A 24,882-nucleotide genomic window follows, 5' to 3' on the forward strand; every position below is an offset into this window, starting at 1 on the left:
TTAAGGGACATGCTTTGCCTTTATACATATATATACATATATATATATATACACACACACATATATACACATGCATATACATCATGTATTAGAGATACTGAAAGTGAGAATTGAGGAGGTTCAAGTAATTCCATTGTATTACAAAGGGGGTGCGAGTCACAACCTCAGTTCCGGCAATCCCAGGCTACCCAGCATTTCTCTGTGGTTGTTTAGAAGTCCATCAAGAGGCGTGATGAGTTCAGGTTTTGGCAGTGAGGAGGTTACCAACTGGCAGCGTTCTCACTTCATCCACTCTACTTTTGTGAATCTGGAAGGCAGGAGTCACCCAGCGGCCACAAGAACACTGCTCACCCCGCCAGCTAAAGGAGCCCAGCTTAGATGTGCATTTGGGACACAGAAGCTGCAAGAAAAACAAATGAACTGTTATAAGCTGCATTCAGATGTAGTTCTATGTAAAATGTAATTCTGTGGTACATTAAGTTATGGCAACCTGCACTAAGCCAGCTCCTTCCCATGTATCATTTCACAGAAAAACAGTCTGAAAAACAGGCAAAAAAAGAAAGCTAAATAGGCTGGTGCTTGCCATGCCCTAGGGCGCAGGAGACAGCTGTGCTGGCAGAAGGGATGGCGTGGAAATGCAGCTAATCAGACCTGGTTTGGTTCCAGGAGTTATGCCAGTCTCTTGGACATCAGAAAGCCTCAGTCAGCCTGAGACCACAGCAGGCTTTGTAAGTCTCACAAACCCGTTCTCATACTAAAAGCAAACACCAGAATATCCTTGTCCAACACCCTTGCTAGTGTTCTCAGGCCAACAAGATCTCTAGCTCATTTCCTTATAAAAGGATATTTCACATTTGAGAATCTGTCTGTAATCTGCAAAATTGATTCGGGAGAGGCTGGGAGACCTAGGACAGTGGGTGGGGACCTTCACATGAGGGAATAGCAAGTTTGTTTTGTCTTGGCAAAAAACAAACAAAAATAGAGCACATTCACCTGTCCTTCCATGACTCCTAGTAACGCTGGCTCCATCCACTGCACGGGCTCAATGAAGTAAGAGGTACACTTATCAGGGCCACCACCACAAAGTTGCGCTGACTCCGTTATTCTCTTGTGAACAAAGGCTGTTGGTCCATCTCCTTCCACATGGGACAAAATGCTGGAACTACGGAATAGAGAGCGCCTGTCCTCCACGACAGAAGGGGGGAAAAAGCAAGAAAAAGTAAAATGCTTGTTTTTACTGGGGAAACTTACAGACAGTGGAGCACAGGTACACAAACCTTTTGACAATATGTAAATAAATAGGATTACATATCCTACATTCTTTTCATTTAGTCTGAAAAGTCAGGAGGTACTGACTGTTTAGGTCTGCTTCTTAGCAAAACTTACAATTTGTGTAGTTTTCAGCTATATGCTGTTTCCTACATAGATCTTTTTTAAAATAGTTCCCACCTACTGAAATTTAAAATCTAAGCTCATATGCTTGAAAAAAATCTACATCTAAGAAGCAGCAGGACTTTGTATTTTACTTTATAATCCATAAAAAGTAGTTAAAATTGAGTCAAGTCTTTTTCTGGAGAACATGATTTTCAAAAACAAACTAGAAATTACAGTTTCAGAGCAAGCAACTTCACAAAGCCAAGCAGAATTATACCTTCCCGTACAATGTGATGAGCTAGGCTGCACAAGTGCTGTTCAACTTCAAGTTTTGTATTTCACAATTTACTTCTGTTTAATTTCTGTGGCATATGCTATATGGAAATTTACGCAAGATCTTATCCCTGTTCTAACAATAATGACATACCCACTGATTTACACAGGCTATTTTCCTCTTGAGATCATTTCAAAATGCTATGTTGTGGGAAATATGAATGGTTCAATACCTGCATTTCCTGCATCTGTAGAGAACCTCTGTGTTCAGTGTTTGACACATATTGGTTGGATCATCAGCGAAGACTTCTCGAGGTAAGTCTTGAAGTTCTGCAAAGCAGACAATATTAAGTTGCGAATCAGATCAATAAAGCCATGATACGCATTACAGTGGGAGAAGAGAGCACTATGCCTCTGCCCCAGTCACCGTATGTAAAAGCTACTTTCTTCACATTACTTTGTTCACTCAACCATTCCATTAGGTAAGCTCAAACTAAAACAGCCTCATCCCACCACACTCAGACTGGGATTCACTTAGCACAGTGAAATGAAATCTATAATGTGGCCTTAACAAAGGTAAATTAGTTGCCTTTTGCTCTGTGTTCTCATTTAAACAGGAAATAAAAGCATAGGAGGAATTGTTAGAGAACAGTTCATCACAGATTCATTTCTCAGACACACCTCAAATACCCTGTTTTCTCCCACTGATGAGACAATATGATATGAACGTTTGTCTGGCCAGCTCAAGGCCAGACAAACTACTATGCCCAGCTACTTTGAGCGCAGTACTCACAGTCAACAAACACTGAGCTGAGTCTGTAAAGTGGCGTAATTCTGATGTGCTTGTGTGCATTTAAGGACAGATGCTCGTCCCACCTGAGATGTCCTACGGAAGGACATCCACTGGTTTGCTGTCCATGCAGAAAGACATCAAACAGGCTCTGAAATTAGTGTGGTTTTTTTTTTAAATGATCTCTGAACCGTGTCCCACCACCATACTCATATGCTGCCCTCCTACAGCACACAAGACACATGAGATCTTCCTGATGCACAGCTAGTTAAAGACAGTCACAAACCACAGCAACACAGTTCAGAAACCACAGATGGGGGCACATGACTTAAAACTGCTAACAACGGTAACTTAAAGTAACCACACATCAGAAAGACCCACCCGGATGCCTGGTGCGGTCCGTGGGGCAAAAAAGCACAGAGCAGAAAAACCGTATGATGCTGTGATCACCCAGCATCAGCCACCCAGGCCTTTGGGAGACCACAGCGGCAAGTTTCACCTCCAGCTCGAGCGCCACTGGCAGGGGCGGCGCTCCCACAGCCCCCCCGGCTCCCCCACTCACCGGGGTACCTCTCCCTGAGCATCTGCAGGCGGTACCGCTTGTACAGGGCGCTGCCGCTGTCCACCGTGCAGCCCATGGCCTCGTAGAGCTTCAGCTGCCCCTGGAAGCCCGGGTTCACCCTGCGGTGAGAGAGAGGGGCGCGGGCTGAGGCCGGGCGGGGGGCAGCGCCCCTCACTCCGCCCTTACGGCCGGGCACTCACTCGGCATCGGGCTTGGCAGCCCTGACAGCAGCGTACGCCTCCTCCCAGCCGAGCCCCTGCGTCTTCATGAGGTAGGCGGTCACCACGGCCACGCTGCGGCTCACCCCGGCCTGGCTGCAAGGGAAGGCGCGGGACGAGGCGAGGCCGGCCCTCGGCGCCGCCCGGGGCTGCCAGCCCCGCCGCCGAGCCCCCGGCCCCGGCCCTCACCAGCGGACGAGGGCGGCCCCGCCGCCCGCCCGCGCCGCGCCGATGAAGGCGGCGCACTCGTCCAGGCGGCTCAGCAGGTCGGCGCCGGGCTCGTCCCGCGCACGGACGTGCAGGGTCCGCACCCCCGGCACCGCCGGCGGCTCCTCCGCGTCCACTGTGACCACCGCCACCACCCCCGCGGCCGCCAGCGACGCCGGGGACGAGCACGACTCCGCGCCGCCCACGTAGAGCCCCGCCGACACCGCCACCATGCCGCCGACACCGGGCTCCGCCGCAGCGCCCGCCATGGCCGCGGCCCGGCGCCGCCCACAAGATGGCGGCATCCGTCGGCGGCCGCCCACAAAATGGCGGAGGGGGGCGGGACGGGGCCTGTGCGGGTGTGTGAGGGACGGCTGGCAGCTGTCGGAGACCGCGGCGCGCTTCGGTGTTGGGCTGTGGTTCTTTTTGCCGTGGTGGTAGCGTGAATGGTCTCCGTATGCCTAGGATGGTTTCTGGTAAAGAAGGCATGCACAGAGTTTGGTAGAGGTTTTCCGCAGATAGCATTTTCCCTTTCTGCCCAAAGGGGTTTTGGCACAGAGTGGCATTGGGAAGCATAGGAGGCACTCCTTCTTCTACCCCAGTCCCCCCCCCCCCTTTTTTTTAACCTGTATTTGTAAGGCGTTGTAAGGGGAGAAGTAGTAAATGGCACATGTTCAGTGCTGCCAGCCTTTCGAGTGCTACGATGAGGCTGTGAACATTCCAGCTCTGGAATTCCAGTTACAGAGAAAACCATGAAAGCATCAAGTATTGTGGTCTTACAAATACTCAGAAAACAGGCATCATTAATAAAACTCCTGATACATTGCTGAAACAATGGGGTCTGAGTGGACAAACGGATTAAAGGTGAGATCAGTCACTGCAGGAAAGCCTAGCACCTACACTTTTTAAGATTTCTGCTATCCTGCCTCAAAGTAGTCCTGTGATATAACCATTACATTCAGTGAGGAAAGGAGGCCTGGAGGAGTATTTATCTAGGAAGCCTCTGGAACCAACACTGGTATGTAGGTTTGTGTTTGTGAATTGCTGGCTTGGAGATTAAAACAAACCGTAGGGCTGTGAGGGCCCTTCATTCCCTGTGCGTTACTTTTGTAGGGCACTCACAGTGAGCAGGGTTCTTTATCTGAGCTGAGTTCTTCTACAGGAAATCAGCCACAGAGAAAATCTGCTGGGAAACAAAATCAGTGCACTTGTAAAATCTGTTACACAATCACATCCACATAAGCAGGAGTAAAATTGACTTACAGAATAAAACTACCAGCAGTTAGCTTTAACTCTTTCTAGACTGAGGCTTCTCATTCGGGACCCAAACTATAAGCACCTTTTTACTGTCACAGATTTTGCATTCCTGTAAACATTTTTGTTACACACCTTATGGACTGAATATGCTTCTCACTGTAACCTAAAACTGAATCCAGACCAAGTAATTCCTCATGGGCCTTGCATAAAACCTCTGAGTAGCTTCTTGCCACTAAAAATCAAACGCCTGTCCCAGCTTGAAACCTGTCACGCTTATCTGTTTTGTGCTGGTTCTCATGCAACAAGTAGATTTTAAACTGCAAGAGAGTTCTAACTCCAGATTTCTGTTCTGATCTCTTACTGTTAACCAGGCCATGACTTGCATTTGGTGCTGAAATCTGATACAGTGTAGACAGAGGCAACATGTCTTCCTTGATTCCAAGATTTATTGCAAGTTAAGCCATGGAAGATTATGGAGCAATGCAGAAATCTTGGTGCAGCTACTTTTTTCTGCCCTGCATAGGGTTCAGACCTGCCGTATGATGAAAGGAGACAGAGCACTCACTTTTACTCCCACAGAGGAAGATGCGCTGCCTTAGCAGGACACCTGTGGAAAACATTACCATGCAACACATCTACAGCCTTAACCTTTCCTTATCTCAAAAGATCCCGATACTTTACTTCCTCAAACTTTGTCTAAAGTGATCTCTAGCATGTAGCTGCAAGTTTTTCCCAGCATAGTCAGAAAGGCCCATAGACTGCTTGGCAAGTTTCTAAACAGAAGAAAAATGTTGGGTTTCATTAGAAAGAGGTATGGTAATGCTGTCTTCCCAGAGTGAGATGTGAAACCTTACCCTACCTGCCCTGTATGAGATAAGAGAGCCTGAAAGCCCCGATTATCTGTCACTGGGAGGATTGTTCTTGCACAGCTCTGTATGAGACAGCTGTAGGCTGAACTGCTGCAAAAACAGTCTGCAGGGGCCCCTCAGATCATTGTAGGATGCCAGCTGGCCACGGAGGGGGTGAGGCTGGCAGTCACCTCAGACCTGATAGGGTGAGATTAAACCTGGTGGGAAGGGAGATTGTTATCCCCATCCACCAAGAGACGTGGATGGAGCTGGGGCTTGGAGGAGCAGCTGTCACGCTGCAGGACAGGCCACAGCAGAAATCCTGACAGAGATGCTACCCACCCACATGCTCTTCAAGGACTCCCTGACCCATGCCAGTGGGGATCATGCACTGGTTGTCAGCCTTGTGCTGGGACACAGCAGCTTCCAGGGCTGTAGAGTTTCCCTGCACAGTGCTGGTGGCCCATGGAGCAGACCAAGATGTGTCTGTACTTTAGGTAAGCCCAAAGGCTTCTCAGAGTGCAAGTCCATGGCAGCTTAAAGTTTGCTGTCAACCTGCCTCACCTCCCATGCTTGTGCTGGTGCCCACGTGATTGCGTGGTGGCCCTGTTAGCAGGCTAGCCCAGCTGAATTTGACCTCTTTGGCTGGATCAGTTTTCAGCTGGGTCAGTTCCCTGAGCTGCCTCACTGCCCAGTGGCATAAACCTGACCTCTGAGCATGGGTTAGGAGAGTCTTTGATAGCTGTAATTTAGATTATTTTAAACTACATAACTACATTATGCACAAAACCTCCTTTTCCAGTTACCACCAGCTAGAAGAAAAGGGTTTGTTGGAAAAATAAAGAACGAAAGAACGAAAGAAAGAAAGAAAGAAAGAATTCAGACAACTTTTCAATAAAAGACCCTATAACCTAGCATGGAAGAAAAAAAGCATACTGAAAATAAAGATAGGTGAAAATTAAAACCAGATCAAACTTTGTGGACCTTTATTTGTGAAAGTAACTAACAGTTGCAACAAACTACTATGGCAAAACACTGGATTATCCAGCTCTTGAGGGATTTGAATAAAGTCTGCAGGCAAGTACATGTTATTGAAGGGGCTGTGAGTTTTATGTCAGTATTGTATGAGTACTAAGAGATAGTTAATCATGTCTGTTAGCCTTCAAATTGTAGGGGTGACCAGTAGCATTTGTTTTTACAGTGACAGAAGCAACAGACTGGGCTCACATGCAGAAGACTGCTGTCTGATGCCTGTGGGGTTGGTACAGGTGTGGTGTGACCACTACACTCCTGTACATCAGCTCCCAGAGCCATGGATGATGAAGGAATGTGAAAAAGCTGTAATTTCAAAGTGAAAATCTGTGGTGAGGGAAAGTACAAAATTCGTGTGCAAGAGCTTCACACGACTGAGGCTGCACTCCCTAAACAGCTTCACTGTTTCTGTGAACTCCCCTTTGCTGTCTGCCACCTGCAGCTTGAGCATATGGTGATGTATCCTGAGTTTGCTCACAACTCCCAAAATAGAGTAAATATTTTTTTCAGTTTGATTTGCAAACCCCCACTTCGCCTCCCCCTCTTCAGCTTTTGTCTTCTCCTATGCCACCGAAATTTTTAACAGTTCATTCTCCCCCGGGTTCTGGGAAACCGTGTGACTAATTAAGTAGCTGGGGCAAGCTCAGGTGCAAGGAAAAACAACTCAGATGACGGACCACTGCCCACTCGCTCCAGCAAGTGCATTCCATCTCAGCATGCATCGCGAGGGAGGGCTGACGTGGGAGAAATCTCAACACTGCTGGGAAGGAAAATGCTGGGCTTCCCTGGGCTTCCCACTCCAGAGCCTCACAACCGGATCAGCAAAACTGGGTCTACTGCAGAAGCAAAAGTGCCGGGGGCTCAAATTAAGGCACAGGTGTCTCTGCCCAACCAGAAGTATGTGGCCAGTGTACTTTGTCACCATGCTTAAAAGTATCTCTGTTCGTTCAAGCTTTTAAGCAGATTTTTGAGTATACACAAGACAGTTCATGAGAAGAAGAGTCTGTAGCCCACAGATGGCACACAGCAAAGCTGTGTGTGAAAGGGCCAACAGGTGGGAACACATCTTGAGACATTTGTGAGAGACAATGACTCAGTTTCTGTGTCCTCAGGTCTCAATGTAGCAGACACTTGAAGGTCATGCTTTGCATGGGTCCTGCTGGTGAAGCACCCTGGTGGCATTTCTTGCCTCTTGGAGAAGTGCCTCTCAGCTTTTGCTGAGCTCGGAAACTTGGTGGGAGCTGGAGAGCCCTACACAGTAGCATCTCATTCCTTGGACAACCTTTCAGCTGTTGCTGTGCTTTTAGTGGCAAATTTAACCTCAGATTTCTGAAACACTACTGTTCCCAGCATTAGGCCCTGTGGGTCTATACAGGACTTTACATGTCTATTTTTGTTCATCGGGAGGAAAGATTGCTGCGTCTCCCCACAGGAAACCTCAAAGACTTGTAAAGGCAGCTACTAACACAGAGAGGAGCTCGCTTCTGTTACTCTGAAGAAGGATTTCACAATAACCCCACATGAGTGGGATGTTCTTACCTGTCTCCATGCTCTCAGTATCTGCAGACATGCAGTTACCCCACATGTCAAACAAAACGGAATGTTTTCCAACTGCACATTTGATGCTCAATTACAGAATAGAGCATGACAGCTTTTACTAGTGTGTATTAATAACCCTACTTCACTTTATGGCTTTAACAGTTGCAGCTGGCAAGATTTATAGTGACACATTACGTTCGGCAATGCATCACGAAGGGAAACTAATCTGACAGTGCCAGGTCACTGAGCTGACTTACAAGTTTTTAAGTGCATTTCATCTGCCAAACTTGCTGCCCTATTTACTAGATTAAAATGAACAAGTTGCTCTGTGTTTATAAAACTTCATACTTACCTCTTTTTTGGTGGTTTCCAGACTTTTTTTTTTTTCCCTCTGTTACAATAATGTCCCAGCACCCATTTGGTCTTTCTTCCTTCCCCATCCTCTCTGAAAACTCTTTGAAATGGTTCCCACAGAGTGTGTCCCAAAGGGGAACCCACCACAGGGAAGCTACGGACAGGAGAGGAGCAAGCATAGCTGTGGGGAGGCACTGGGGTTGCAGGCAGAGATGAGGGACAGAGCAGCTGTGGGAGAAGGGCAAGAGGGTGATTGTCCAGGAGCAGAGGGAGATGGTGCCTCTCAGCAAGAATCTGTCCCCCAGTTGTTCTCAAAGAAAGGAGGGTTTGCTGAGACTGCGATTGTCTCCTGTCACTTCTCCCTAGGCTTGGTGTTAGAGCTGACAGTGGGAAAGTCAGTCCTGCCTAAATGTCAGGCACTGTGGCTGTGCTCTGGGACGGGGTCAGAACCCCCTCAGCAGCCACAGCACTCGTGCGATAGCCTGTGCTTTTTAATCTCTCGTCTTGCCAGTGGGCTGTGCATTCCCGTGTTTTCCATCCTCACGTAATCCACCGCACAGATGCAGATGGATAACAGAAGGCTGGCTCCTGCCAGGGGTAAATGGGCTCGTTCCCCTAGACATCCATTACTCAAAGATGCATTCCTTGCGCCTCCTGCAACCTACACAAGAGTCTGCCCCAGCAGGTTTTAAACAGCGTTTCAAAATCCAGTCCCTCTGGCCTTCCTGTATGATCAATGGATGACAAGAGCAGGCGTATTGTCAGGAGGTTTAAATTCACTACAAAGAGCTCTGCACTTCCACTGAAGCATACTCAATGTCTAAGATATGGTTGAGACACCTCTTTGTTTTTACATTTTTGTGAAACAAGAACTTCTAAACAAATAAAGTACGAACCTTTTATCAGTATTTTAACATCTGTAATATCATTGTACTACAAGTGTCTTTGCCTTTATTGATATCAAATAAGTATTACAAACAATATTTTTTCAACATGTAATTGCTGTTTGCCCAAGAGGGAACAGAAAATATACCATCCAAAATAGACAGTGGCATTTGATGCAGAAGTACTGCTGAAAACACCTTTTTAAAAGGGGAGACCATTCAGTATTTTAACCTCCAAGTGAGACACTTCCTTACCGGTGGTTACGCCTCCGTCATTTCTGCTATTACTCCTTTTTGAGTTCCCTATTTCTCTTTCTTGTTTCAGAAGCACAGGAAAAAAAATGTTGAAAAAGATGTCCTGGATTCAGAAGTTCAACCCTGTAACTCCACAGACAACTGTATTATGGATTTTGTTATCTAGCCGCATCTTAAAATGAGTTAGTTTTACTCCCCTTCCTCTCTACTGCAATAGTCTGAAGGGATGACGATGTCATCAGACAAAAAGATGATAACCTGTCTTGATTGTTATTCTCGAATCGATGTTATCCTTTAATTCAAATAGCTCTTCTTGTTTCCTGTTACTTATGCCAAGTGTGCCCACAGAGAAAAATACAAAAACAAAATAAACCCACCCATATTCCTGCCCAGCTTTTATTTTGGTGGCTGAAAGCCTGTTTCTGTTTGCTGAGAAAAGAGGAGCTTTTCAGTCTCCTCTCACAAGATCAGCTCTCTGCATGCGCTCAGGTTTGAATTCATCTTTCCTTGGCGTGTATGACAGAAGAGCACTCCAGATGTGTTTTTCCCAATGCTTTGCAAACACTGCTGTGGCACTGCTAGGTGCACAGCAAACATCCCAGATCCCTTTTCACCTCTTTTGCCCAAATATTGAGGGTTTCCACCAGCAAGTGCAGTTTTTGTTCCCTAACTCCCGACCGTGTTTTCCAGTCACTTTCCCTCCTGTGTGTGGGCTGTTGAACATAAACCAAACCCCATTAACCCACCCGGTGCTGGAAAACCACCCCATATTCAGCGTTCAAAGCGATTAAACCAGCGCCCCGCGGCTCCCCTCACGCCGGGGGCTCGCTCCTCGCCCTGCCCGCACCGGGGGCGGCGTTTGCCCCGGGGGTCTCCTCAGGACAGCCGCTGGGGCGTTGGGCTCCCCGTGGCTGAGGCAGCCGGTCCCCGTCTCTTCGGGCTCGGCACCGCGTCCATGTGTCCGTCCGTGTGTCCGTGTGCGGCTGGAAGCCGCCGTGCCGCCCCTCAGGGCGGAGGAGGAGCGGAGGCGGGGCGGCGGCGCGGCCATAAAGGGCGGGCGAAGGGGGCAGGGAGGCGTGCGCGGGAGCGGGGCCGGGCGGCGCGGCGGGGCCGGGCTGAGGTGAGCGGGGCCGGGACGGGGCGGGAGGAGCGCGGAGCTCCTCGCTGCGGCCGCCGGGCGAGGCTGTGCGAGCCTCTGGGGCAGGCGCGTTCATTATTTCTTTGGTAATAAAGGCTCGGGGAGCGCAGCCGGTGGCGGGGCTGCAGGCAGCCGCTCGCTCCTGTTGTCAGTAACTTAAATCTCGCAGAGTAGGCAAAGCATGCGAGCGATTCCGGAGTGAGAGGTTTCCTAGGCTGGTAGCCCAATAATTAAACTCTCCCCTGAACTGTGGAGGTGAAATCTTCCCTAGCAGGTGCTGGCAAGGACGGCAATGCACGCAATGCCCCTGCACAAAAACGCTCAAGCAGAACCAAGCGCGGGCGGTGGGGTGGAAAGCTTCTGCTGGAGAAGTCCTCTCTGGTTGCTTGGTGTGCTGTGTGCCTTGCCTTAGCTGCTAAGGAGCCCACAGATGGAAAGGAGGAGCCTGTGCACTTGCAGCGTGAGCCAGAAGTCATGAGAGACTCCCATGTTGTGTAGCGATCAGAAGTTTTTGATGAAGATAGTGTTTTAAGGTGAAAGTGTATTTTAATATGCCTGAAGTCTGTGAGGGCAACTCCTGTCAGCCTTGATGCCTCTGGGGTTATGCTGTGTTGGAGCTTTAAGTACTGAGTTTGAAGAAACCCTTGCTTTGTCCTGGATTAATTATTTTATGAATCACAAGTTTGTTTCATGGCTACTGAAGCTGATATGATATGCAGCCGCTTATGCCCAAGGACAGAAACTGCTTCCCCCGGAGCACTTTTACATTGCTGTTTGTCTGCTTTAGGATTTGACTGTGTTCTTAGAGGTGACAGATCAAATGAGCTTCTTGGGAGTTAAAAGGTGGAGGGTGACAAGCAAGAGATAACAATAGCTGCTGCTTGAATCTTGCTTAAAGTGTTCCGTACGCAGCGCTGATTCATGTTGGGAAACAGTATGGTTGTTTTTTAAACACTTCATGGTAGGCAAGAGTTAACCGCGCTAAGTCTGAGTAGTCTGACCTTGGCGGCTGCCAGTGCAGCCTTCACAAGTACTTGGGGCAGATGAAGGTGAGACCTCAGTCTGTAGCTGTCAGGGAGCACCTGGCCACAATAGAAAGCTGGAACACTTAAAACAGGAAAGTGTATTAACTCCAGTTGGAATTGCATGACTGTAGAGCTTACAGAAGTACTGACATACTTCAAAACAAGCCACTGAAGTACAAGAGAATATCTGCTCAACCATTACAAGAGATGGGACAGCTCCCCTTAAAGTGCTAAAGCTTGGACTAGGCTGTGACAAAATCTGGTCATTGAGGTTCTTAAGTCCTTAGTGTAAAGCTGACATGTGTGCCTTAATCCCATCTGAATATATGCCAGCTCTTACGAGCTTGTTTTCCCTCCACAAATGAGTAAAAGGTCAGGGAAAGTAGGAATATTGCCCAAAAGGTAATTTGATTATGTAGTGTATCTGAAAAAGAATAGCTTACAGACTGGAATGCAAATTTAAAAGTTCTGTTATCTGGCTTTATAGCTGAAATTCTGTCCAAGATGCTGAAGTCCTATAGTTTTTGCAGGAGCAAGGTGGACTTCTTCCTTAGCCTGTAAGAGGGAGATACTGGATGGCTAAGAAAGCAAAAACTTCTGTGAAAAACTATCTTGTGTCTCTAGCATAACTGAAGTGCTCTCAGTGAATTGGATCTCTAAGCCCTGGAACTAAAACACCTGAGTGTTTTCCACTGTTGTGTTAGTTCAAGAGAAGTTTGAGCTTTACCTATAATGAAACAAGTTCAATGTTAGCTTTTGAAAGTGTTCTGTGCTTATGGTTCTTGCTGGCTTCAGCTGGTACTGCAGATCTTGGAAACCTGGGCAAAGCTTATTTGTATTATTCATTAAAAAGTTCCCTTTGAAATGTACTGCTGTGTTGCAGTACTTAACTCTCCATCACCAAGAAGGACACAGACAACTAAATTTTTTGCCTGAACAAGTAGGGAAATAGGGGATCATTTCAGGTGAAAGGCTTGCTGATAATCATTAGTCGGTAGAATTATTTCTTTAGGTTCTATATGTAGACAGCAAGCAGAGCATAGGATGTATATTTAGGAAGTGCAAACCAAAAGTCTAACTTGTGTTTTTTTTTTCCTCCCCCACCTCCTTACAGTTTCTTTGGAGAAGAAAAACCTTAACATGGCAAGCAAAGGAAGTAATACAGACTGCATGTCATGCAGCGTACTGAACTGGGAGCAGGTCAGCCGTCTGCATGAGGTTCTTACAGAGGTGGTCCCAATCCATGGACGAGGTAACTTCCCGACGCTGAAGATAACTCTGAAGGACATTGTTCAGACTGTTCGGAGGAGGCTGAATGAAGCAGGCATTGCAGTACATGATGTCCGTCTGAATGGCTCTGCAGCTGGCCACGTCCTGGTCAAGGATAATGGTCTGGGATGCAAAGACCTGGATCTCATTTTTCAAGTTTCTCTTCCAAGTGAGGCAGAGTTTCAGTTAGTTCGAGATGTGGTGTTGCGCTCCCTCTTGAATTTCTTACCAGAAGGAGTAAGCAAGCTAAAAATCAGTCCAGTAACACTGAAGGAAGCCTACATCCAGAAGCTAGTTAAAGTGTCAACAGAATCGGACCGTTGGAGCTTGATATCACTTTCCAACAAACATGGTAGGAACGTGGAGCTGAAGTTTGTGGACTGTATAAGACGACAGTTCGAGTTCAGTGTGGACTCTTTCCAAATCATACTGGATTCCCTGCTTTTCTACTATGACTACTCAGAAAACCCCATGTCAGAGCACTTCCATCCAACTGTGATTGGGGAGAGTATGTATGGAGACTTCGAAGCGGCTTTTGATCACCTCCAGAACAAGCTGATAGCTACCAAAAATCCTGAAGAGATCCGAGGTGGTGGACTTCTGAAGTATAGTAACCTCTTAGTGCGAGACTTCAGGCCCATGGATAAAGATGAGATCAAAACATTGGAGCGCTACATGTGCTCCCGATTCTTCATAGACTTCCCAGACATCCTGGATCAGCAGCGCAAACTAGAGACCTACCTCCAGAACCACTTCTCCAAAGAAGAGAGGAGCAAATATGACTACCTCATGATTCTGCGCAGAGTGGTAAATGAGAGCACTGTGTGTCTCATGGGGCATGAGCGAAGGCAGACTCTCAACTTGATTTCTCTGCTGGCACTCAGAGTACTGGCAGAACAGAACATCATCCCTAATGCCACTACTGTTACCTGTTATTACCAGCCAGCACCTTATGTTAGTGATGTGAACTTCAGCAACTACTACCTTGCAAATGCTCCCGTGCCATATAGCCAGTCCTACCCGACTTGGTTGCCTTGCAATTGATCGTTCCACTCCAGCGTTCTTGAGTGGAGGCTACTAAAAGCCAAGTTGCCGAGTGTATATATACAAGTAATGACTGCCGGTTGGAGGCTTTCTAATAAATATGACTGTTGGACTATCCATTTCCTGGTGTGCGGTAGGAATACACAGCCAGGTGATGTGTGAAGAACCTTTTCAATATATCTCTACAAATGCCAAGAAGCCTTATTACCTCCTCACTGGGAGAAGAGAACCAGCAGCCAAATGTTAGAGGAATAGTTACAAAACTAGGTACCAGTCTTGGAAATAGCTGTTAACATGTCATCTAAGTGGAGTATTCAGTAAACTGTGTTAGTTAATAGAGCAAAGACTGGAAAATGTCTTGTGCAGAGCAGAAGTTGATCCAAAACTCTGCTTTCTATTGCCTAATCTCATTACTTTATACTTCCTCAGTTCAATTTTTAGTCAGCTTTCTATTGAACTAATTGTGCAAGAGTGGGCTTGTGTCATGCTTGGGCTGCTTCTACTTTCTGGCTGTGTAGAACTGATAACGGTATGGATATTGTCCCTCTTGTAGAGGGCCTAAAGGTTCTTTCCTGTAGTACATGGGTGTGTGTGGTCCTGCCTCAAGTTCAAGATAACATCTTGGAAGTTGAAGATGAATTAGTAAATCTGTCCCTAAAGCATGAGCTGGCTAAACTTTTCTTGAGTACAAAAAGGGATGGAAGGTGGCTTGTCTAAACATGTACCAAAACCTGATTTAAAAAATTACTAAGTCCTTGGAATAAGGCATTAAAACCTTAAATTGGAACCGCTGTTTGAATGGTGAAGATGGGAAAATACTATTAAGTATAGGCTTAAGATAAAGTCTTTGTATCTTTCAAAACAGTTATTAGCACAGTTGGAAAGTAGCGCAGCTCTTATACTGAAGTGTGACTTAACTTTCTTCCTCATGGGTCCACAGCAGGCAAAAAAAAAAAAACAAACCACTAACTTGTAGTCTGATGTGCACGTCTGTCACAGTATAAATTCCTGAAGTGCCTCCTAAGGATTTTTTTCTTGTACAAATTCAGGAGGTCCTGAAGGCTTGCCTTTGTCTCTTCTTAAGGGTTAAGCTTACTGGCTTATCACTATCACTTGGTCACTGTATGAGATAGTATTTTGGGAGGTTAAAGTCAAGATCTTTGTCTTTAGCAGTCTTAACCTTCACTTCATGTATATAAACCCTAAGCAGAGCTTTCCACAGAGGCTGTGTGTAGTGAAAGTCTACCCCTATTTTCAGAATAGCCTCTGAAAGAGTGTGTACTCCCTTGGAGGCTGACCTTCTTAAAGGGTATGTGCTGAACTTCCTGCTTTGATGCTCCTGTGCTTTATAAGGATGGTTGAGAGTTCCACGGTTCTGTATGCAGCAGTACTAGAAACTGACTGGAAGACTTTTTCACTGAACTGCAATAAAAAAATACATATAGCAAATGATCTTGAGGTTCCTTTGCTTAACCAGAGAAGTACTAGAAACAGAAAGAGGTATAGAACTAGAAAGGCAAACTGTTGAGATACTTAATATGTACTGGTGCAATGTTTAAGGATACTTAATTGCTAACCCTTCTTTGGTCTCACAAGCTCATGCAGACAGCTAGAAGTCAAAGTGCTGAATCAAACAAATGATTTATGTGTAGAAGGTAAAGCAGAAAGCAGATGAAACTCCTATAGCTGATAATAGAAGTAGAAAACAGTAGCAGTGCAGCACTTACCTGGCAGTGAAAAACTGCTTATTCTTGGTAGGACCAAAGACTTCTAGTTATGAAAAGTGGGACAATTTGCAACATAACTGATTCATGAAGACCACATTAGTACAGCAGCAGAGCTACTGTTTCCTTCATTTAGCTTAAGAAGGCAGGGAGGGATGCAATTGAGGAAGCAGGCTGTAGCCAGGTATGCTTTAGGGTAACTTCTTCAACAGTCTTGTAAGCATCTTCAGTAGCAAATAGTTTGGTGGCTTTTTTATTATTGAAGGCTCTTGAATAGTCTGCCAAAGTAGTTGAATTTAAAAGTAAATCTATTCTTTTACATAAACTGTGGCTTGGACTTGGAGTAGCATACAGGCAAGGTACATCTCACCCAAGACACTAGTTGGAAGGCTTTTTAAAAAAACTAACAAATTGCTGGTGTTGTCATGTATGTCAAACTTAGACAAGCTTACTGCCAGAATGAGTAACTTCTGCATGAGGAGCAATACTTGGACCAGTACAGAGTATCACCAGAAGGGAGGAAGTCTTTTTGAAAGTTTAGTTGCTCTCATCTCTTAAATAGCTTCAGTTGGCTTTAAAAAAAGCTATGCCCACTGCAGAATGAAACCAGTGCCTAGAGGGACATGTTTGATTTTCGTTTCAAATAGCTTACACTCATGTCTTACAGGATCTCACAGCTTATCTTTAGGAAATCTCATGGCTGATCTTTAGGAACTTTCTGTGCATCAGCTCATGTGGAAGAAGCAGTCCATGCTCAGGAGGGAGTCCTCATTAGCTTGAAGCAAGCTGACTTATTTCTTACTAGTCTTTGAATACCTTGGCTGCTCTGCATCAGGCCAGATGTATCTAATGGAAAAGAAAGTGCTAGAAAAAGCTCTCCTGGATTTATGCTGGGGCAGAGCTATGGAGAACTCAAGCTTCCTGCCAAAAGTATTTGTGCTTTTGCTAATGTAACTTGTAACAGAGGATTCTAAGGAAGCTTTCTTAAAAGTTGAATGGCTGTTCTCTGAATGTCTGACTTCCTTGGTTTAAGCTTTGCAGGACTGTTGTGTTCCCTGTCTGCATCTTAAATTGCTCTGGGATAATAAATAATTGATGCTTTTTAGTCTGGATTGTTAACGTCTTGAGTAGCTAAACTGTAGCCTGAAGTTGCACATTACCTACTGCATTGGCACTAATATATAAGGGATTGCTGGGACAATGTTGGGTCTCATTGCCTTCAAAACAAGCCTGGCTTGGTGGTCTAGGTGGAGCTGAAATACTGAATAGCTTTTCATTGTGGTGCTGCCAGCAGTCTACCCCTTTCTGACTTCAAGCTGTCCTGGCAGCCTGATGTCACAGGTAGCAGCAGCTTAATCTGGTGCGTGCTAGTTGGTTTGGAGTCAGGTTTGTGGGGGCCCTGTAGCTGGGAGTAACATGAGAATAAGTGCTAGGTTAAAGTAATGACCTTAGGCCAAGTTTAGGCTGCCTGCATGATTCAGTCTCCCTTTAGTGCTAAGTGATGCGAACCTGCACTCTCCTCTGCTTGCTTCTGTATCAAGTGGAGGTTTGAGACAGGCTGCTACACTTCAGGCTATTACCCAAATGCATTCCCTCAAGGCAGCAGCATCAAAGCAAAGTTACAGCGATACTGGACTGCAAGACTTGTATCTGTGCATCATTCCTAAGGACTAGGCTTCTAGGAAACTAGACCATATGGTTTAAAATAGCTCTCTTCTTCCTGTAGCTTAAACTCTGCGGGGCTATGTCAGTCTGAGGTTAAGCATCTGTTTTGAATATTCATCACCAAGTCCTCCTTAACGTACAGTTTATTAATATTTTTGCTCATTTGTAAGATAGATGAAATCTTATATTTGATAAAGATGCTACCAAGGAGACCTACTAGTAGGGTGGGTTTTAGTCACTTCCCTGAAATCCCTATGCTGATCCACAGTCATTCTGGAAAGCTACAAAGTAAAGCATGTCTTATGCTCCCCCAGCTCAAGACTTAACCGTTGCTGTGCTTGTCCTCAGCTTGTTGAGTTAGTCACTAAGCTGGAGGCTGCTTTTGAGTAACCATTTTTCAAAAGTTCTTCACCTTTTGCTTTAACATGAATATCTCTTCTACAAAGCAGAAGATAGTATTTAAATCTAGTCCATGTACCTAGAGATTTTTTTGAGACTTAAAACCCCACATTTTTTGTGACTGAGCTGTAGAATTAAGCACTTGGTATATTTTGTGCCTAGATGTTGTGGGTTTCTGATTGCTAGAATTACTGCAAATGTTTGTAGTGATCTCTTACTGTGTGATTGGTTGGGAAAAGGCCTCTTAGAAAATAACTTGGGCAAATTGCTTCAATTCAGTGTACTGATAGGACTTGTTTGCTGTCCCTCTTATTAAACTTGTTGAATCAGAGTGCCATAATTGTTAGGCAAAGAAATAAGCAATAAGATGGCCATCGTTACTGGCAAATTGGTCTAATTTGGGCATTGGGAGAGCCAAATGGATAGTGATACTTACAGCTTTTGCATCTAAGTCTTACTCAAACCATTGCTGTCAATGATTTGTTAAATATGGTGAAGTGTTTCATATGTGCTCTTTAATTTCATTGAAACTTGTTACAAGGTGGGATGCCGGGCTATAGTTGTAGAAGCTTTTGTGGGAATGGTTGGAGCACTCCAGTTTTTCTCCTTCATTGGAAGAGAAGGCCACTCACTGAAGTATCTGCATTGGGCTTGTCTGTCTTTCTTTCTGATTAAAACTGCACTTTTTGTTGAAATTTGAAGGCTTTTTTCTATGTTTATTTCTTTTTTTTTTTTTACTATTAGAAGTCAGCTCTTGGAAAATCTCATGCTTGTTCGAAAAAGTGAGTTTTCCCTTTAAGCTGGCAGAACAAGATACTAGAAGTACTTGGATTTGTGACGAGCCCGGATGTGAGATTGGTCACAACAACTTTATCTACTGTTCTGCACTGTGGTATTCACTTGTCACCCTTGGAAACTGGGTTTTGGACCGTAATGATACTGCAATTCCTGTACAAATAAACTTATGCTAAACATTGCTTGCCTCGAGTTATTCTTGCACCTAAGTAGTGCTGACTGGAAGTCTTCGGAGCTTATTGAGTGGTGTGTGTAAATACACTGGTGGAGGGGAAGAAATAGTGGTGGGGTACACAGTAATGTTTGGTTTTTAGATCTTCCTCAAGAATTTTTTTATCACTAATGTACAGATCTGCCTCTCAACTGGCTGAGGATGAGTCAGTTAAATGAGACAGGTAAGTGATTCATCTTTCACTTAGATTACAGTGATCTTTTTTAAAGAAGCACTTTTCCTCTCCCACTGGTCTGAGACTGAAACATGTGGAAGCATGTTCCTAGGCCTGTCAGCAACAACCCTCTGAGCTAGGGGCTGTGTGTGTTCTGTGCTGTGCTTCAACTTAATGCTACTCCAAGTCAGGGGCTCCAGTGGCCCCTCTGTACCTCAGTTTGAGTCAGGGAGGTGAGAAATGAAGTCGTCAAGTACATTTTAAGATACCTACAAGCTGAAAGTCTTTGTGCTTTTACTGTGTCCTAAGATTTGATGCTTCTGTAAGCCGTGAACTGCTAGAACTTAATCATCAATGTAGGCTGAGCAGGTCAAAGCTAAATAAAAGATAGGGATGTGTGGCAGTATATTTCCTGCTCTAGAATCAAAAATAAATGTACTATAAAAAGCATGCCCGCTTCTAATCCCTCCCAGAGCTCAGAAGTCCACCCTTCAGGACCCTGTAACAACTGCAGGGGGAACTTCTGCAGAGGCTAGCAGGAGCACTGAGATCTTACAAAGGCAATCATGAAGCCTGTGTAGTCCCCTTTCAAGGTGTAGTTGCTTCCCTATGGACGTAAATGGAGAACTGATAATGCAGCTGTACAAAAGCTGGATGACACAAACCATCTGTTTGTCACCTGAAACTCCCTTACCTCAACTCCTCAATTTATCTTGTCGTAAAAGTTTCAGAGTTATTTTGGGTAACATCCCTTAGGTTTCTAGAATACCAGGCTTAAATATGCAGGGTCAGACAGCGCGACAGCAAGATGGCCATGGTTAGGCAAGTGGCTGTATGCGTGCTTTCAGTTCCATAAGGAACTTCCAGCACGGTCAAAACTGTGAGAGTAAATGAAGAAGTGAGTCGCTCTAGTCTATTGCTGCCACATAGTTAGTGAAAACAAGCATCCTGTTTGGTGGTACTGCCAGAACCCGGTCTTATCCATGCTGGGCAAGATGAGCTCGGTTTTGTGACGGGGAGCAGGAGGAATGAGAGGACTGGTACTCCAAATTGTCACCGCTGTTCTGGCAGATGTAATTATTTCCTGCCTGCCTTCCGTGATGGTGGCTCCTGTTGGTTTTAATATTTTGAAGTCAGTGTTCAATGTGCCCTCGTGCAGACAGAGCAGATGCTTCTGTAGGAGAAACAGAGACTGTGTGCCTGCTTATTTTGAACATTGCTTGCAACATATTTACTATATTTAGTGCATTAATACACTGAATAGGGGTAGTTGTTGTCTTCAGCAATAAAACAGGGTTTGCATTTATCCAGACATTAAAGAGGGAGATATATCAAAGGATGCAATACACCACTTGAGTGTGGGTGTTAGACATACCAGACATGTTTTGCTGTAGTAGCAGTGCTGTAATCTGTCGGGTTTGGTTCAGTGATAAAAAGATAAGCTCTGTATCCTATAGGCAAGACTGCCTAGTGAAGGGAGTAGTTAACCTCCCAAACCTTAGTAATTTTCCTAGTAGGAAGGAGTTGAGTCATCGTGCTGGAAAAACAGAGTCTTGCCAAGAACCATGTGCAAAGCAGCTGCTAGATCCGAAGATGGTAGTTCGTTTATGTAAATTAAGGAAAGCTATACTGTCTGCTGCAGCATTACCACATTTGCTCTCAGTTGAGGGGGTTGGTAAACCAGCAGGAACCAGTTACTTAGGCTGGTTAATCCAGCAAAATGCTGTACTGAGTCTCCATGGGTGCTAAGTGGTGCAGGGGACACTTGGTGCCCTTTCACTTCTATCCCCAAAACATGTTAGCTTTATTCTTTATCGGACTCATATGGTGCTTGGACAGCAAAACTGCTTCAGAAAATGGTGAAACCTACAGATTATACTGGTTGTATGCCAGGCAGAGTGAAAATTGTCTTCCTTACAAGAGAACGGTTGCGATGTGAGCCTTCTGCTTCGGTTGCTGCCTTCAAACTGCAAGGCAAGTCTCCTGAGCATGTCGGATGTGAAACATGTGAATTGCACCCACGAATCAGTCTCACTGTGGGCACTCTTCTCACTTCGAAATCAACCTGCCACCTGCAGCAATTCCCTTCTCCACCCCCTATATATCTCTTATCTGAATTACTTACTCTGAAAGCTATATCTCAGTGTAACTCCTGGAAAGTTATTCAATCTTTCTAAAGTGCTTTCCTTAAATTTATCGTGTGCTCTGAGAACCTGTTCTAATATTTGGTTGTAGTCCTTACTGAGAATTATGTTGTTTCTGTAGCGATGGATTCTCGAGAATCTTTGACCTGGGTATTGCTGCATCCTTATCAACAAGGCTGAAAAGTCCCAGTCTGTCTCATGCTATCCACTAATCCCTTTCAGCTCGTGGATGAACTGAGGAAAATGAGCCCTTGAAGCCTGATATTGTATGTATTGGATTTGGAAGCTGGAAACCTTTTCTTTGGGAACTCTGTTCCTGTGTATCTAATGAACCAGCACCAGTTGGCTAGCCCAGTGCTCCACGTAGCCACAGAAAAGATATAGTGCTAAGATTACTTCTCAGCTTCTTGATGCTTGTGTCCCCAAGTTGTGCTTGCTGTTTTTACCATAGCATTATGGCATGCTGAGTGCTCTTACTGGCAGTTATTTGCAGCGAGTTCAGAGTCCATCTGCTGCTCTTCAAAGCTCCATCTCCCATCTGGTATTGACAACATCTGTGTTCCTGGTTTCCAGATGTAGCGTTTTGCATTCGGTGGTATTAGAAAAACATTTTGTCTGAATCCTGTGGTCAAATGCTGACAAAGTAGATGGACAGAGCAACTCGACTTCATTGTTCACGAGCTCACCGACTTACAAGTGTTGTGTAATGCCTGCAAATGACAGAAGCAGTCACAGTTTTGAGTTGTTCTTGCATACTGAAGAGTACCTGAGGTTGTTGTGGGCACTTTGAAACCTGCAGGTGGTTTAAAAACAATGTCAGCACAACGTCCACAAAGGTACAGGATGCAGGTTATTTTGGGATTTTTTATTTATTTTTTCAAATACAATGTACAGACAGCAGACAAAGCCTATATTCTGCCACTGTGCTTAACAGCAGTTCCTCAGTCCTTTCCTCTGCACCCCTACATCTAAAATACTGCGGTGATGAGTATCCCAGGGGCAGGAGTTAGCAACATGACTGAACTGCTGTTGCTGTTACATCTGTTAGTCATCATGTCATCTGCCGGGCTGTTTTACTGTTCATCTGGGGCTCCCCAAATGCTGTGTAGTACTGAATAACTGCCAGGGCTGATGTAGCTTTTATAGACTTCACGAGCCGCCTTCTGCTTTCTCCTCCCAGGCAGCTTTCCTCAAGACCAGGGGAAAGTAAGCTATTTTTGGGAAGAGAGCCTGCCGTCAGTCCCACTATCCTGCTCTTAAGGGACTTCATCAAAAAGCAGGATGGATTTGCTAACAGCCTGGCAGATTGACGTGCCCGGGGCTCCTGCCTTGCCGGCTGCCCTGGAAGGTGTCTCTGCAGCTCTGCTCAACCCAAGGAAGCAATGCATGCAGATGGGGCTGCGCCTTCGGGATCAAATTCATGGAGTTACTCCAGAGGAATACTTGTCTGCTTGTAAAAAAAATGGTGTCTGTTTTGGATGGGAGGAAGCTTTGAACAGGGAGCGATACTCTAGCTGAGCATATAGACACTTTACACCAGCCGTTAGCTTCCTTCCTCGCAGCACTTCTGTGACAGGAGGATTCCTGTTTACTACCATTTCACAGACAAAAAACGAGCCCTGAGGAGGGGAAGCAGCACTGTTAGGTAACCCAGTGGCTTGCTGACAGGGCCAGGAGTGGATATTTTGGAAGCCCTGCATATTGATGGGGCAGAGAGGGAAGGGTGAAATTACTGGGACATTTGTTTCATTCATTTCAGAAATAGAATAGAAGTATATGGTAATTTAAAGCACAGAGATGAATTGGGGAATTGTAGTTTTGAGGTAGAGCTGCATGATACATGTTCTTACAGACACATCTGACTTTTGCAGTGGAAGCAACATGCCAGTGAGACTCGCTGGGGCCCACATTGTGCCCATGTTCACATGCAGGTATTCATTGTAGACCCTCCTGATTTGTAACTTCTTGCAATACTCAATAACAATATAAAATCATGGTGATTAACACACTGCTCTGTTATCATGTGTTACAAACCTGGCTGTTCTCAGCAGTTATGCTGTCAACTCTGCCCTTTGGTATTCTCAGCTTTTTGTTTTGTGTGACTAGAACCTGATTTTTTGTTTTAACTGTTGGAATTCCAGATTCACTGAAATATCAGTTGAAAACATGCATTTAGTTAAAAAAAAAAAATGTAATTCAGAAACGAGAGTTCATTAACAATGTTGTATTTGATGGAAGTGGTCTTGTCCTTAGCTGCGAAACTGCTTGTAAAGTTATGACTTTTAATTCCAGAACACCTGCTTTTACTTTGAAGGCCCACACTGCCTGACTTATTGCTCATAAAGAATGAGCAGTGAAAGGAGCTACAGTCCATCTCAGATCTTTTGACTTTTCTTGCAGTATTATAATACCTGCTTGTTATCAAATAGTGCACATCCATTGCTGACAAAAACTCTAGATCACAGACTTCATTGAAAAGTAGTAGTCCTGTGGTAAGTCATTATATTAGTCTGTACTTGAATAGTGGAAAACTGCAGAAAAGCAGTTTAATTTCTTTATGATTCCCAAGGCTGTTCCAGGCATGCTTAATAAATTATGATGTGTAATTTGTGTGAGGGGCCATCTCAGAGGAGGCCTTCCGTTGCTGCAGTTGTAATAGATCAAAAATAGGCTGCGATGTAATTGTACTGGCTTACGGAGCTGTTTGAAACAGTCTGAATAAATGGCTAAACCTGCAAAAATAAGTGTAAGGTTCAGGTGCCCAGAGCTGCCTGGAATCTGGCAGCTGGCAGCGCTCGGTCTGGTTCCTGAGGAGGTGACCTGGGTGCTTGGTGGGTTTTGGAGAGGACCTGGCACTCAGGTGAGTGCAGAGCGGTGGCACGGGGCCCTTGAATCTCCTGCCATAGCCACTGCATAATGAAGCGAATTAAGCATAAAGTAAAATCTTACCTCCACATTTCCTTGCTCTTGTTAATCAGGCTCCATAGCAACCTAACATACTTTTTTTATTTTTCTAGTGGTTTAATTTCCTTTTTATTTCCGTAGCGATGGATTCTTGAGAATCCAGACATGCCAGAGTGCTGGCAAATTATCTAGACTTTAACCAAATCTTCATTCTCTCAGTATAGAGCAGCAGAGAACTAAAGAACTTAAAAATAAGGTGTAACTGCCATATAAATGTCATAAAGAAACTTTAAAAAACTGTTTTAAAGGTCAGAGGAATCTATTACTGAAGATATCTTTAAAGAACAAAAATCTTAGTTTTATTACATACTTGCTACTTTAATTTTTCTTCAGGTAGGTACCAGTTGTAGCCTTGCTCCCAGATGTTACTTCGATATTCCTGTCGTAGGTGATAAGGACAGCAAAATGTAGCTCTGACTGGTATTCAGGCTAATGTATTACTTATGCTCCAGAGTGAAGATCAAATTTTCTTTGAAAAATCAGGGTGAAATATTGCACAGACTTGCAACAATATTTTTCTTTCAGGAAAGATCATTTATAAAAATTCTTTTCTAAAATAGATGCATTGGAACAAACCTTGGCGTTTATTTTGGCCAAGGCTTCCTGATGTGCAGCCACCTAAAATAAGTTGCTTATAGCGTTTCACGCAGCATGCGTCCTGAGCCCGGGGAGTCACTGTGAGAACAGGCAGCCGGGCTGCAGAGCCTGTCTGGGGCATTTTGCTCTCTGAGGCTTT

At 45.0% G+C, this 24,882-nt stretch overlaps 2 protein-coding genes across 4 annotated transcripts; one reads left to right on the forward strand and one right to left on the reverse strand.

Annotated features, from left to right (window-relative positions):
* Positions 1 to 66: 66 nt before the first annotated feature.
* DUSP12 (dual specificity phosphatase 12) lies at positions 67 to 6,591 on the reverse strand. Of its 3 annotated transcripts, none has more exons than XR_013952985.1 (6): positions 3,407 to 6,591; positions 3,200 to 3,313; positions 3,000 to 3,099; positions 1,881 to 1,977; positions 994 to 1,185; positions 67 to 400 (listed from the first exon to the last, which is right to left on the reverse strand). XR_013952985.1 is itself a non-coding variant. In XM_080598017.1 (6 exons), the coding sequence occupies exons 1-6, from the start codon at positions 3,998 to 4,000 to the stop codon at positions 239 to 241; spliced, it is 1,254 nt and encodes a 417-aa protein (XP_080454143.1). In that variant the 5' UTR covers positions 4,001 to 5,020; the 3' UTR covers positions 67 to 238. The 3 variants fall into 3 exon arrangements, 2 of the variants coding, with proteins under 2 accessions (XP_080454143.1, XP_080454144.1); XM_080598017.1 differs by having other exon boundaries at positions 994 to 1,180; positions 3,407 to 5,020; XM_080598018.1 differs by having other exon boundaries at positions 994 to 1,180; positions 3,000 to 3,118; positions 3,407 to 3,712.
* Positions 6,592 to 10,638: 4,047 nt separating this feature from the next.
* Positions 10,639 to 15,031, forward strand: TENT5C (terminal nucleotidyltransferase 5C). The gene is made up of 2 exons (XM_080598024.1): positions 10,639 to 10,713; positions 12,871 to 15,031. The coding sequence occupies exon 2, from the start codon at positions 12,897 to 12,899 to the stop codon at positions 14,067 to 14,069; it is 1,173 nt and encodes a 390-aa protein (XP_080454150.1). The 5' UTR covers positions 10,639 to 10,713; positions 12,871 to 12,896; the 3' UTR covers positions 14,070 to 15,031.
* Positions 15,032 to 24,882: the final 9,851 nt, after the last annotated feature.

This window comes from Anser brachyrhynchus (genome assembly GCF_964034855.1).
Source record: "Anser brachyrhynchus genome assembly, chromosome: 1".
NCBI classification, from domain to species: Eukaryota; Metazoa; Chordata; class Aves; order Anseriformes; family Anatidae; genus Anser; species Anser brachyrhynchus.

Bases quoted from the DNA above. Each gene is read 5' to 3' on its own strand.
- DUSP12 (XM_080598017.1), bottom strand. From the start codon at position 4,000: ATGCTTCCCAATGCCACTCTGTGCCAAAACCCCTTTGGGCAGAAAGGG. The intron at 3,100-3,199 runs GTGAGTGCCCGG...CCGGGCTTCCAG, and splicing joins GCTGCCAAGCCCGATGCCGA to GGGCAGCTGAAGCTCTACGA. The intron at 1,181-1,880 runs GTATTGAACCAT...CGTGGAGGACAG, and splicing joins TACAGATGCAGGAAATGCAG to GCGCTCTCTATTCCGTAGTT.
- TENT5C (XM_080598024.1), top strand. From the start codon at position 12,897: ATGGCAAGCAAAGGAAGTAATACAGACTGCATGTCATGCAGCGTACTG.